Genomic DNA, 15,242 nt, shown 5'->3' with positions numbered 1-15,242 from the left:
CAAATGTAACTGCTGCATGGTCATTTTGAAACTTTTAACTGGCCTTTGAAATGAACACCTGGCTCAAGGAACCCACAAATACCAAAACGTGTAAAATAGTCTGGTATCATCCAAATTACTTAGTTCCATTACTAAGACAGGATTCATTCAATAGTTAATTCTCCAGTTACATCACAGTCAGAACATGTGCACTCTGTCTGTAATGATATCACTTAAGTTGCAGCTTTCCTGACCTGAAAAAAAACTAAACAAATCCTCACCTGCCACATTTATCTGCCGAAAACTGGTCCCAGAACCTGCTCTGTTCTCTGCATGACAGTGGTAGCGTCCGGCATCAGTGGGCAACAGTGGTCGTGTGAACTTCATAGTGTCATTGTCTACTTTTATACCATTTGGAAGGTCACCATTGTCCCTGGGGGAAAAAAAAAAAAAAAAGTATTTTATATATACTGTACACACATTATCAGAATTTTTGTACTATTATGTATCTTTATTACACAGGCAAAGGCTAAAGACTGGGAAAAAAAAGGTTCTTAATTTTTCCACTGTTGCCTTGACTAGAAGCAAGCCAATCTTACACCAATGCCCCCCAACTTCTTTTCTCAAGAATCTCTCGACATTCTCCAATATCATTTTTACCTCACCTTTTTCTTCATGAGAATCCCTCATCAGCAAGCCTTGACATGACAGCAATTACCTCACTTTTCTCCAAAGCCAAAAATTGTTTCCCAGGCAGTTTGTTATAGTAAGGGAGGGGCTCTTGGCTGCAGTATCAGTTGCCAGCACTATAGGCAATTTACTCACCTTTTTCTTTGTACGCCCTGAGATGCGCACACACAATGAAGTCCCCCTTAGGCTTTGCAACTCCCACTTTTTTTTCTCCTTCAGGGTCACTGACAGGATTTTCAAACTCTAAGTCTGTCAAGATATTACCCATCTAGACACACATATATCATTCTGACTGGCAAACAGTGATATATAGGCTGATGATATAGTTGTAGTATCTAATTCCTAAAGGCCGTCCAAAAATCTGTAAGGAGAACACAAACTGTGCAGCTAAGGAAATCGGCTGCCACTTTGTGATTATGATCAAAAGATTTTTTTAACCACATACACAGCACTTTTTTTTCCTATTGGTTACCTGAAAGCCCTATATAGATTTTTCATGTAATTTCCTAATTAATGCAAGTAACAAATGATCAATGACCATATCTAAGTCCATTTCACAACTAAAACACACTATTGCAAGCCCTTGTGAGTTTACATAAAGATAGCAGATAATAAAAAAACCACCACACAACATAAATGGACTGCAATGAACACCTGCAGTGGTTATGTCCACTTGGAGTCAAGTCCCACCAATTCAATTCATGGTTACACAGTGTCAGTAGCAAGATTTGCACCCACAATGTCAAGATCCAAAGCTTTATCTGCTACACCACACTGCCTGCCACAGAGTTACAACTGCAATATTACACATATTTCAGGCTGCAGCCTGCCACAGACACCAAACTTAAAAAAGTAAGGGGGGGTATTTTTTCCCTTTATATACTGTATAAATAGTGACCAATGGGAAATATCGACTAAGTATATTTTATCCTAGAAAAGAACTCACTCTCAAAGAACATGCACAAGTTTACAAAGCTCCAATTTAATGACGTGCAAGTCTTAATAACTATGGTTTTAGTGAGATCAGTCGAAATGGAGGTATTTGCCAGCAATTCTACATAAAATCCACATGATTGCTTTGACTAGAAAAAAGTTTGTGAACAATCTAGAATGCTTAGTATTTGGTTTACTTTCCCAGGGTTTGAACACATGGAGTCCAGCATGAAATATTATATAATAACTAGCTGTATAAGCCTATGCTGTAAAAAGCCCAGGGTCCCAGAAACTATTGAAATCGTCAGGAAAAAAAATTGAAATGTAGAGATGTCAGGTAATTGAAAGGAGCTACTCCGGGCAGCTCTCTCCTAGGAGGATTCGTTTTACCGTCATGCTCACATCGTTTGTGCATTAGCGGCAGGAGGAAAAGTAAAAGGGATACCGTTTTGCCAATGTTAGCGGCTAAGTGACTGTCTTTCTTCTGAGGTTTCGTTTTGCTGACGTGCTGGCCCTATTTGTGTTATTAACAGCTAAGCAGGTTTTTTGTTTCTTCGGAGGTGGAGCTATTAGCCTGACTTCACCTCTCTCTTCCAGGCCGGATGGACAGACAGACAGACACACTTCCACGCGTAGACATTTATAAACAAGATATCTACCCCTCTCTCTCTCTATTATATACACTACGTCTCTATTACTTATTATTTGGCTGATGCCTTTATTCAAGGCAAATTAGAAAATTTGTTTTTTTCTTTCCCACACAACTGCTGCACACGCAGGTGAAGTGATTTGCTCATGTTCACACTGTGTCAGTAGTGAGTGTTATACTCACAATCTCAGGATCCAAAGCTTTATCCACTACACCACACTGCCTGCCACTGATTGTGCAATACATTAGACAAGACAAATCTAAAACAAAAATAACTGAAAAAAGAACTAAAGGATTATAGGAATTACTAATTTTACACCAAAGTGCCATAAAGGTGCAGAGATGGGATTAAAAGAGATCTTCATAAAAATAAAAATGAATATATACAATTATACACTTTACTAGACAAAGGGGGGGGGGGGGGGGCAGGTTTACTCTCCCCACACAAACCTGGCACATGTCAAATTAGGTAACCTTTACTACTATAAAAAAAAGTGTTCATAAAGTGCAATTGTTGGTCATTGTAGGAGTATGTCTTTAAGAGCACAATCCCCACATAGAGCGGAGATTACCAATACATAGTTTTTGCAGAATTTTTAATTGCAACAAGTTCTGGTTTTCTGGGATTATGTTTTTGCAGTTATGCAAAGCAACTTGTTACATTTTTTTCCCATTTAACCATGAACACTGTCAACCAGTGGGTGAGGAGTAAATCTCAGACTATAAGCATAGATGATTTTACAGTGTTTTTTATTTATTTTTTTTTATTTTTTTTTTAAATTCCTAAAAAATAAAGTCACATATAGTGAAAAGGCTGATAAGGCATATAAAAAGGTATTAACATGAACTTCACAAAACAAATTAAGTTCATAAGTGTCCATTACCTAAACTTTTATTTCTGAAACAAATAAGACACCTATGTAGGCCCTGTAAATATGTAGTTACTAAAATATAAAAATACACACATTGAGAAAAAAAAATAATGAATTACACATGACATGTACATTACAAGGCACTAAACAAAAAAGGACAGACACTAGTTTGAATGCCCCTTTTGTGCTGCATGTTTAGAGCACAGGAATACTTGTACCAATGGAAAAATAAAAAACAAACAGACTAGTCAAACCAGCTTGGTGGAATTACACTGAAAACAGGTTCCTCAAGTCACTCTAGGACCAGGGGTTTTGGAAACTAAAGCCGGGAACATGTTTCACTTCAAGATATACCTCTACAAGTTATGGCAAAACCAGACACATCATATGCTACTGAAAACCTTCAAAAAGGTATCAAGTTCTTCCGATATAGCACTGCTGAAGAGTCCAAAAAACATACAGAAATCTACACCACACAATAAATATGTAGGAGTATACATATATTTAGGTGTAATGTAATAAAAATAAAATAAAAAAAAACCCACACACACAAATTAGATTTGCAACAACTTTTGCAAATGATTAAAATATAGAAAACATAGGTAGCAACACCATTTCAAGAACCAAATCTGTGGTTTTGGAAAATGCAAGGTCAACACTGGGGATTAGAGTGGGGTGAAAAGTTAGATAAATCCCTCAATATCAGATTTTGGCAAAGGTAAGTGACCATCACTCATATATCCATTTTCAAGGTTTCTTTCTGTGTGTGGATTTACAGAACAGTATGTGGGATGTTAAAAATATAACTGAACTAGATATAATACTGTATAAATCCGTTTCAAAGATATCAGAAGCACTGAATCTGAAACTTCTGTATAGGGTGGTCTCCCTTTTCTCCAGCATTCTCAACAGGAGAGACGTCAGATATAAGCAGGGATACTCACAAGCCCTTACAATAGGTGCTGTAACCTGAAATTTGAACCAGTGGACAAACATGTTGATTCAATGGGACTTCTTCTAGAAAGATATTTTTGCCCAGCATTGTTTCTGTCTTCTTGTACTCTCTTTTACTGTATAATGTAAAATATTTTATTTAAAAGGAGAGGGAACACAACACCTAATAACATTACTCCAAGGAATATCAATACTTGAATTGTTCCTGCTACTCCAGTTGTCAGTGGAAGTTGCAAATTCACAAGATAATGTATTGTTGAAGCCTGGTATTTGCGGCCTGCTCCCCTTCCACAGAGGAGCCCTTGGCATATGAAATGACCTGCCAAACAAGGCTAGTCCCAAAAGGGAAATGCTGAACTTTAAATCAGCACATTACATATTCTACCAAAGGGGACAAGACTCTGGATCACTGATATACTCCATATGAAGACAGTTGTAAAGCACAAACACTGTCTCTGATGAACAAATCTGATCATGACAACATCTTTCTTATGCCCAGAGATAAACAAAACTTTAAGCAAGCAGTCATGAGTAAGGTTGCCAGTTGGGCAGATCAATCAGAGGCCTCTATCCAGGACATGTGAAGTGTTGCTGACTGGGAAATGTTCAGGTACAGCTATGATATGATGACAACATCAATGTGTTTATGGAGGCTTGGACTTCCTATATTGGATTTCTCATAAATGAAATAGTACCAAAAAGTCATCATTAAGACTTACTCAAATCCAAAAGCAATGGTAGATAAAACCATTCCTGATGCACTAAACACATGCACTGCTGCTTATAAATCTGGGATAAACCTGTGCTTGCATCTGGGAAAATGGATGATAAAGCAGCCTCTTATGATTTAAGAGAAGCCATGAAAGCTGCTAAACAACTATATCGGGAAAGAGTGAGAGGGCAATTTAAACAGTCCATTTTTAGGCACATGTGGTAAGGTCTGTGGATAATAACAGACTACTGTATATATAAAGCAACAACTACTGCCACGGGAAGTACCGATGCTTCTCTGGCAGATAGCTTAATTTCTATAGACTCTTCAATGTGAATACTGCTCATGGCAGACAGCAGTAAAATACATCTGTGAAAGGAGAACAGCTCAGTCAGGAAACAGCACTCGCTTTGTCAGAACAAAACATATGGAAAGTTAACTATAGTCAGCATGATATTTAATAACAATGAACAATCTTACCTGGATGATGTGGAGAGTATCGTACTAGTCGTGAGAGGGCAAAAGTCTACTCCCGAATGTCAGCAAAACAAAGGAGCCAATTGTGGATTTTAAGAGGAAACCGCGGAGGCACTACCACATCCTCAGCATTTACAGAGCCTCAGCTGGTCCAAACATACTGGCACCTTGGGTAAAGGTGGCACAACAATATCTTTATTATTTATTTTTCAAAGATTTAAAATTCTATTAATGATTTTTGATATTTATAAAGTCATGTATTATTGTTAATTTCCTTTATTTTCCTGAAAAACACAGTTGCTGGAGTTGAGCAATTCAACATTTCAGTATATATTGCACTGCATGTAACCGGTGAAATTTGATTTGATCTAACCTTTGGCATCAAATATGAGAATATTCAAATTAACTCAAGCATTTATTTTTAGAAGGATTAAGTACTGCAATGTGTTTAACCTATGCTTTATGCATCTTTCAGTTAGTTCAAAATGCTGCTACAACAATCATTAAAATAACTAGAAAGTACAAACACATAACTCCATCTCTTAAGTCCTTACACTGGCTTCCACTGAATTTTGGGATCAATTTCAAAATCGTCCTTGCAACATGTAAAGCCTTAAATGGCCAAGTCCCTGCTTACTTGTCTGAAATTCTCATTACTACAAACCTGAGAATGCATTAAGAACTCAAGATACCTACTAAGGGACGGCACAGTGGCAGCGCTGCTGCCTCACAGTTAGGAGACCTGGGTTCGCTTCCCGGGTCCTTCCTGTGTGGAGTTTGCATGTTCTCCCCATATCTGCGTGGGTTTCCTCCAGGTGTTCCAGTTTCCTCCCGCCGTCCAAAGACATGCAGGTTAGGTGCATTGGAGATCCTAAATTGTCCCTTGTTTGTGTGTGTGCCCCGCAGTGGGCTGGCGCCCTGCCCAGGGATTTGTTCCTGCCTTGCACCCTGTTTGGCTGGGATTGGCTCCAGCAGACCCCCCAGGACCCTGTATTAGGATATAGCGGTTTGGACAATGGATGGATGGATGGATGGATACCTACTAAAGATTAGAAGAAGGATTAATAAATAATGGGATTTGGGTTTTTATTTATAGGCTGTGCATACTGCATCTCTGTTTGTTAGTCATTTGCATAAAAATAAGTAATATGATAATTATGAACCATTAGAACCCTCATCTATTTGGTTTCTCTTCGTAGTGCCCTTCTGTGGTACTTAGAAAAACCACTTGAAATTAGAGTGGTGGCCCCATCCTCTTGAATAATTGGGATCAACATATTAAAAAACTGCCGTCGTATTAGATGGCCTGGCACAGACTATACTGCAGAACATCCTTCTTGATGTTCATCAATAATTAATGGACAGATTTTGGTAGGTTCCATTGATGAAAATCAGTTTTATTTCAACCTACTTGGTTTTGTCATCTGTTTAAAGAAATGGGTCTTTATGTGTGGTCATTATGTAATTTGTGAAGTTTCTAATTGAATTTTACCTGTTAACTTGTTACAGGGCTCTGTGCCTGCACACAGTGAAGAGTGCTATACAAAAAATAAACTGAATATGGTGGAATATTTTTCAGTTATCTTAAAGCTATTTTAAAGATATCTGGAAATGCATTTGGAATATCCTTACATATATTTTGGATATCTCAAAATAACATTCAGATGTCTGTAAATACAATTTGAGACGTTAAAATGTATTTCAAAACACACTAAGATAGTGACTACATTTAAATATGCCATATGCGGAAATAAGAACCAAACCAATGTCAGACAATTCAAAACTTTTTCCAGATGTTTTACATATTTTAAAGTACCTAAATTACAGCAGGACTTATTGGAAGTGTAAAACTTTAGAGGAAGTATTTTGAGATCAAGATTTTCTGAAAATGTAAATGAGATTCAAAAATGTAGTTAAAACTTGTCTATAATGCACCATATTAGCATAAATGTTAAATTTGAAGGTATTCTGAAATAAAATGTATTATTGTATTGTATTGTATTTTAGGATATCTTGAAATGATTTTCAAGATATCTTAACCCTCACTTTCATATATCTTGCCATCAACCAAATGATCAAAAAAAAAAAAAAATTGATTGTTAGATACCAGGGCCAGAGACAGATGTACTGTCACAATTTGATAAACGGAGATATAGAGAAGGCTTTGCATTCAGGAACGTTTCCTGTCGACAATATCATGGTTATCAGTATTCCATTTAATTTTACATACACACATACATGCATATTTTGCCAATTTGAACTTTTCACCTTTAGTTTTCATATGTAATTGTTAAAAATTACCACACACCATATTTTCTGGTTTTTAATTGTTCACAAAAACGTCAATGCTATGGTTCAAACAAAGATAATATTACAATGATAGTTTAACACTAATTATAATCTTATCGTTTTATTTTATATTAATACTTTTTTTCTACCCATTTAGAGTTACGGCAATTGAGGCTTCTTCAGTTTTCATTGCCACTGTTATCGTGGATAAAGGACAGAAAAAATAAAAAACAAAAAAAAACAAATATGAAGACAGTTCTTTAAATATGGTGAGAGGCACAGCTCCAAGAAAAAGGGTTCAAACCTAGCACAGCAATTATGTGAAGTCTGCATATTATTTCCCTATATATGTGTGTGTGTTCCATCTCACATCTTGTGGAGTTGTCTAAATGTAATCCTTGTGATGGGTCAATGCTATATCCAGAATTGGTTCCCGTGCTTTGTAGCCAAAGATTCCAGGGTAGACTTAGGTGACTTTAGACTCGGATGGGAAAAAAAAATGTATTCTACTAAAAGTTCATTTGATTTTTTTATATATATAATACCACCATGACCACCAAATTTCCTCAACAAAATACTTTCAAAACAAAGTTAATTAACATGACAAGGCCCAAAGATGAAGATAAAACTTTGGTGACAAAGAATTGAAACCAACTTCTTTGATAACTTCAAATCTTTACTGACGAAATGAAAAAGGCATAAATGAAAAATGAATATTACAATTTTAACCGACTAAAACATACTGGGATCATTTATAAAAGAGCATTAGTTAAATTTGAATTTCTAAATGTCTGGATTCTGGATCTATTGAATCTTAATAAACAAGTAAAGAATGATCTATTTATGAATGAAAAAAGATATGTGGACTTTTCTTTCCTTATGTTAAAAAAATCAGAAGACTTGGTTTTCTTCTTGATATATATTTTAGGTGGGCAAAAAAATAGTGAATGTGGATATTTAAGTGAGTTAGCATTCAGGTTCCTATTTCAATTTGCTTTTATGCACTTACGTGAAAAGTAGGATTTTTGACTGTCACTGCAACAAAAACTTAAACAGGCTAAATGACACCTCCAGTATATTGGATGTTACCGTTAACAATCTTTGCATTAAAATATTGATGATTTGTGTATAATGGCAGCATAAACATGAAACAATTACTACATCTATTTGCATAAATATACAGTATATGCATATATTTATAAATATTATTAAAATATTTTCATTTTTAAAGCATTTTATAGGGGTTCCAAAAAGTTCAAGAAAGTTTAAAAGTTTAAAACTTTAAGTACATGCCTACTGTGCTAGGAGGAAAAGCAAAACATTAAAAGAAAAATAATACATCTCACTAGCTGGAAAAACAAACGAGTTACGAGACAAATCTCTTCATTTGAATAATCATTATTCTCCTCTTATATTCTAACCAGTAAACCCGCGATTCTCAAAAGAATCGCAAATCCAAGAATGGAGGCGTTGTAGGCGCCTTCGTTTATTGTTTGTATCCATCCAGTGTCATTTTTGTTTTTCTATGGCTGTGTCGTTAGGTAGAAGTCGTTTGCTGACGGCGGCGGATTCGCGTGCTGAAGTGACAATGGCAGCGAACCCAGGCTTGGAGGGGCACATTACTAAACGAAGGTGGTGTATGTGGTGGTGTGGGCGGTCGCGTTCGGGCAGCGGTGGTAGTGTGTACGGCTTGCGTGTTGCCTCTGGCATCAAGGCAACATAAAGTTGTCCATGTCCAAATACAGGCTCAGATAGGTAAATGCCCACTTTGTCCATGGTTTGTCCTTGGGATTTGTTGATTGTCATGGCAAATGTATGTGATACCCGAGGTCTTTGTTTTTGGATCTGTGCCTCTTTTGCATCTGGTGTTTCAGAAGCGTGTTGTAGGCGCCTTAGTTCATTGTTTTTATCCATATGGGCTCATTGTTGTATTTGTAATCGTTGAGCTCTTTCTTTTTGGAGCCGTGACTCCTTTGCTTCCGCTGTTTCAGAAGCGCGTTGTGGGCGCCTTCGTTCATTGTTTTTAGCCATACGGGCTCGTTTTTGTATTTCCGTTAGTTGAGCTCTTTCTATTTGGAGCCGTGACTTCTTTGCTTCTGGCGTTTCTGAAGCTCGTTGTAGGAGCCATCATTTGGGAAGCCGCTGGGTTTGACTCTGGGGCGCTGAGACACTGTTTCATCTTACTTCTAATACTGAATTACCGTGGTGTGCGCGTTCGGGCGGCGGTTGTATTGTGACCTGAAGTCTAGTTTACAGGTTGTGTTGTTTGGGCGCCACCTACTGACTCTGGGAAGCCGCTGGGTTTGACTCTGGGGCGCCGAGGCGCTGTGCATATGCGCCTCAGTGTGTCCGGCGTCTGTGCATATCATTATACAACTGTCGTTTAGTAATATAGATAAACTAGCAGCTGATCCTGTTTCATTTAGCATAAAACTCTACATTGTGAGGGTTGAAGAAAACTTGCATACAGGGAAAAAGAAATCTGAAGCTTAGTAGCAGAGCAGACCACCTCCAACCAAAGCCTTTCCTCAAATTAGGAACAGGTGCTCTCCAATCATGACCTGAAGCAACCTGCTTTTGCAAATGTGGTGTACAAAGAAGCAACAAAAAACTTAAATGCCTTTGAAATAACCATTGGATAAATACAAGTTAGAGTGTGTGGAGCTAAAATGGTCTCTCTGTACCCACTTGGGTTTGCTCCAAAAGGGGTTCAGGTTACGTCAGGCAAGTAATTGTGATCTGCAGTGAACAATTTCACAGTCTCTGGCTGCATAGACATCAGTCCCACTTATACTGTATTGGTTCACAAAATGAACAAAAACCATGAATGTACTTTAAATAATTAACAGTTGCATAAAACTAAAGGACAAAAATCAAAATGAAACACACACTTCACATTATTATAAGTGTCCCTCAGTAACATATGCTTTAAAATACAGTGGAACCTCTAGATACGAGTTTAATTCGTTCCAGAACTGAGCTTGTATAGTGAATTTCTCGTATCTAGAACAAACTTCCCCATTGAAAATAATGGAAATCCAGTTAATCCGTTCTGCACCCCAAATATATTAACATAAAAATCAATTTTCCTAACAAATAACACTGATAAATTATATATACTGTAGTCTACCTTTAATAAATAACACTGGTAAATAATATAACTGATTATTAAAAGAATCAAAACAGGTGTCCAGAGTGCAGTAGAGCATTCAATAAATCTTTAAATAAATAATCCTTAAAACAGTTGTGAAGTGGAGGTTTAAAATACACAAGAATAACAATCCTTTAACACGAGGTTAAAACATCAAAAGGATGCCGTCTTTAAAAAACAGATGACAATCGCCGGTGCTTCTTCTCTGTTAGCGTCTCACCTGCGGGCTCTGCAACAGGCGAGACACTCTTAATGCAGCTGACCTTCTCTACACCGTCCTGCTTCAGCTGTTTGGCTCGCCTGTTCAGCTACACGCGAGCCTGCACTCGCCTGCCTGCCTGCCTGCCTGCCTTCTGCCTGCCTGCCTTCTCTCTCTCTCTCTCCTTTTACTTTTTCTCCCCCTTAACCGGCTCGCGCTTCTCTATATATGCGGGGAGGACATGGCAGCTGCAGCCCATCAGCCACAGGAACAATCATGGATGTGGGCAGTTTCCCACCTGTGCACTTAAGTGAGAAACGCAGACACCGCAGATCGCGGCTCGCAACTGCTACCACGCCCCCTTGCTAAGCCGCGAGCTATACCCACAGCCCGGCTCGTGGCTCGTTACACGAGCCAATGCTCGTATTTAGAGCTGAATTTTTCGCTCATACTTTCCTCGTATTTTGAATTTCTCGTATACAGAGGTGCTCGTATCTCGAGGTTCCACTGTACTATAAAAATGCAAGTCATTATAAAATTCTCCATACAATTCAAAAATGGAACACAGAGAAGCCTACCAGCTCCAAGTGAAATTGTGTGGGTTAGGATTTCCTGTACCAATACATTTCAATGAAGCTCCCTCCATGCCCAAGTACCAGTCGTCTGGCTGGACTTCAAGCTTCACATCAGGAGCATCTTCCAACAAAAAAACAAAAAAAATAACTACATTAACATTCACAATCTTTAGAACATAATGCAGACATTTGCAGCCCAGATAACCAGCAAGTTAGGAAAATACACTGGTCATAAGAGATCCAAGGTCAAGAATTAAGCCATAAGTGATAGGATACTTACAGTGAACAACAAGATTGTACTTAATCCTTCGAGGTTCTGGAAAACTCGGGTGTGAGATCAGGCAGTCCAGCTGTTTCCCATTCATAGCTCGGTTGGGCTGTACAGAGTACTTTGTTGTTACTTTTCCTCCAGCTGCAATACTGGTTTCAACTGCACCATTAAGCTTTGTATCCCAAGAGAGAAGAGGATTAGGACGACCCCAAGAAGTACAAGTCGCTACAACAACAATCCCAGATCCTTCAGTTAGAGGTGGCAAAGTGGGATCCAAGCTGGAAACTGGAGATACTAGAGACAAAAGGAAAACAGAAGCTGTTAGTCACCTGGGGCCTCATGTATAAACGGAGCGTACACACAGAAATGTTGCGTTCGAATGTTTTCACGCTCAAATTGCGATGTATAAAACCTAAACTTGGCGTAAAGCCACGCACTTTTCCACGGTACCTCATGCCCTGGCGTACACATTCTCTCCGCTCGGTTTTGCAGACTGGCGGCACCCAGCGTCAAAGCAGTGCTACTGTTCCTGTGTGGTCACCCTTTCTTTCTTAGACCCACATTCCTGACGCGGCTTTATAAAATACACTGAAACTAACTGCATATTGTTTATTAGTGTAATGCATCCGATTATAATTAACCTGCAGCAATATAATGGTCCAGGGAATAGCCATAGTATTCCAAATACCATAACTGCTTTAGCGTTGTTACTCTCAATGCATCATCTTCTTTCAGCTGCTCCCGTTAAGGGTTGCCACAGCAGATCATCTTTTTCCATATTACTCTCACTGCACCACTCAGAGTATTTATATCACTGTATTTGAGTGGGGAATCACAGCAGCAGCTGATCGGAAAGAGAATTATCGGTATACAGCATGAAGCAGACGCTGACTCAGCCACGGCAAAACGTTTCAGAGACTTCCCTGTACGGACTTCGCGGTTTAGAAAAAGTTTCATCCCAAGAACTATAAACGCACTAAATCAGTCCATCAAGTGCTCCTTGTAGAACTGTTTGGACTTATAAGTACAATCACCTCACTGTAAACTTGGGATACAGTTATAATATTGCACAACCTGCGCCACTTTATAAAGCGCATATTTACATATGATGACGATATCATTTTTAAGATGAAATGCAGCAAAATATGTTGATTATACAGATAAAACTAACTTCATTTAAATAATCTGTATTGTTAATAATTAAACATGTGAGGACACGGTGCCGCAGCGCTAGCTAGTTCATGGATTGTTCCTGCATTGAGTTGTATTCTTGCTCGTGCTGATGCGACACTGGAAGGACAGACGGATAGAATAATTAAACATGTACTACGAAGATATTTCAATGTTCCTTAAAAGTTTTGAAGAATCTGCGTTCTAAGCTTACAGATGGCTTCACGTCTATTACAGAGCTGATTGTGTGGCAATTGGGTATTTGGAGAAAGAAAAGGAAGGACAGGAATTGGAGGTTAGTACGTTTGAAAGAGACAGTACTGCTGCAATAAATTATTTCATCGAAGGTCGCGCATGGCGCAGCAAGCCTCTAGCATAAGACATGAACAAGCACTGCGCCACCGTGTTCCCATGTTTACTAACATGCTTTAACTCCTATCATCATGAAAAAGATATCACGTATACATCTCAGTATTTTAATTATTCAGAGAGCTGTAATATCACGAATGTAATGAATTCTGTGTCCTGTCGGAGAAAAAGAAAGCCTGTTTAAGAAGCAGGTAGTGATTCACACACAGAGCACATAGAAGATCAAATACAGAACAAAGCATTTAATGTGCTACTTTACTTACAATGGGATTTGAGAAACTAGTAAATTAAACGATTTTAAGATGAAGTTTATGATGTTCTACTTTAATGGCAAAATAAAAACTACGTGATTAAAGTGGAAATTTCGAGATTAAAGTTGACATTTCGTGCTTTTTTCCCCCACTGTCTGCCTATTTTTTTTGTCTGTACCCTAATAAAGCTTTCATATGACACTCAGACGGTGGGCTACGACTTGCCTTTTCACGGCGACTTTGATATGACATTCTTTGAAATGACATTCTGATATCCTCTGATGAAGGAAACTCCACTGTAATTATGTTGTTGGACTTAAGTGCAGCATTTGACACCATCGACCATTCTATTTTACTGCACAGGCTAGAAAATGATGTTGGGCTTACAGGCACCGTGCTCGCTTGGTTTAGTTCTTATTTATCAAATCGATTCCAATATGTACAGAAATGTGCTGACAGTACTCCATCATTATACACAGAAGTTCAATATGGTGTCCCGCAGGGCTCAGTACTGGGACCTTTACGGTTTTCACTTTACATGCTTCCACTGGGATCTCTCATTAGGAAACAATGTTAGTTTTCACTCGTATGCAGATGACACCCAGTTATACCTTTCATTTAAATCAGATGAAGTTTCTCCAATGCTGTCTTTAATTAGTTGTGTTAGTGAATTAAAGGAGTGGATGAATGAGAACTACTTGTCTTTAAATACAGATAAAACAGAGATGTTAATTGTTGGAGGGAATGATGCTGATCACAACAATATTTTGTCATCATTTAACTCAGTGGGAATCCCAATTAATTTTACAGAATCAGCCCGCAATCTAGGAGTTATCTTTGACTCTAGCATGTCATTTAAAGCGCATATTACAAAGTTGTCCAAAACATGTTTCTTCCATCTTAAAAATGTTAGGAAATTAAGGCGCTTTTTAAATAAACAGGATTCTGAGAAACTAATTCATGCATTTATCTCTAGTAGGATTGACTACTGCAATGCGGTGTTCACTGGATGTTCAAACTGTTCTTTATACAGCCTCCAGTTAATACAAAATGCGGCTGCGAGAATTATTACAAGAACAAGAAAATACGAACACATAACTCCAGTTCTTAAATCCTTACACTGGCTCCCGGTTAAGTTTAGGGCAGATTTCAAAATCCTTCTTTTAACATATAAAGCATTAAATGGTCGAGGTCCGGCTTACTTGTCTGAACTTATCATGACTTACAAACCGGAGCGCACATTAAGATCAAGATGCCGGTCTGCTTATGATTCCAAGAATTAATAAAATAACAGTGGGAGGTCGAGCTTTTAGTTACAGGGCCCCTAAACTGTGGAATGGTCTGCCTGCTACTATAAGAGATGCCCCTTCGGTCTCGGCTTTTAAATCCCGGCTGAAGACTCACTACTTCAGTTTAGCATATCCTGACTAGAGCTGCTGATTAACTGTACAGACTGCATCTCTGTTGTTAGTCATTAGCACTAAAACATAAGTAACTTGACAGTTATAATTGTATACTAACCCTCACTTATTCTGTTTTTCTTCTCGGTACTCAAATGTGGCACTTGGTGCCATGGCCCACCTGCCAAGTTGTTTTGCCTGCCTAAGGAAAAGTCATCCCAGATGGAGGATCGCAGGAATCGTGGGAAAGAGGGGTCCTTTCATCGGATTGGCTGGCCCAGCACTATTTCAGACGTGGAAT

At 38.3% G+C, this 15,242-nt stretch overlaps 1 protein-coding gene across 1 annotated transcript in view; it reads right to left on the bottom strand.

The window, feature by feature from the left end:
• Positions 1-15,242, bottom strand: part of LOC114666348 (nectin-4-like) — a 95,393-nt gene that overhangs the window by 56,667 nt on the left and 23,484 nt on the right. The window contains exons 4-6 of the mRNA XM_028821168.2: positions 11,761-12,045; positions 11,484-11,601; positions 261-412 (exon numbers count right to left, since the gene is read on the bottom strand). Coding sequence (XP_028677001.1) covers positions 261-412; positions 11,484-11,601; positions 11,761-12,045 — 555 coding nt within the window. The remainder of the gene's footprint in view (positions 1-260; positions 413-11,483; positions 11,602-11,760; positions 12,046-15,242) is intronic.

Source organism: Erpetoichthys calabaricus, chromosome 16, assembly GCF_900747795.2.
Source record: "Erpetoichthys calabaricus chromosome 16, fErpCal1.3, whole genome shotgun sequence".
NCBI lineage: Eukaryota > Metazoa > Chordata > Cladistia > Polypteriformes > Polypteridae > Erpetoichthys > Erpetoichthys calabaricus.
This window is presented reverse-complemented; position numbering and strand designations above follow the sequence as displayed.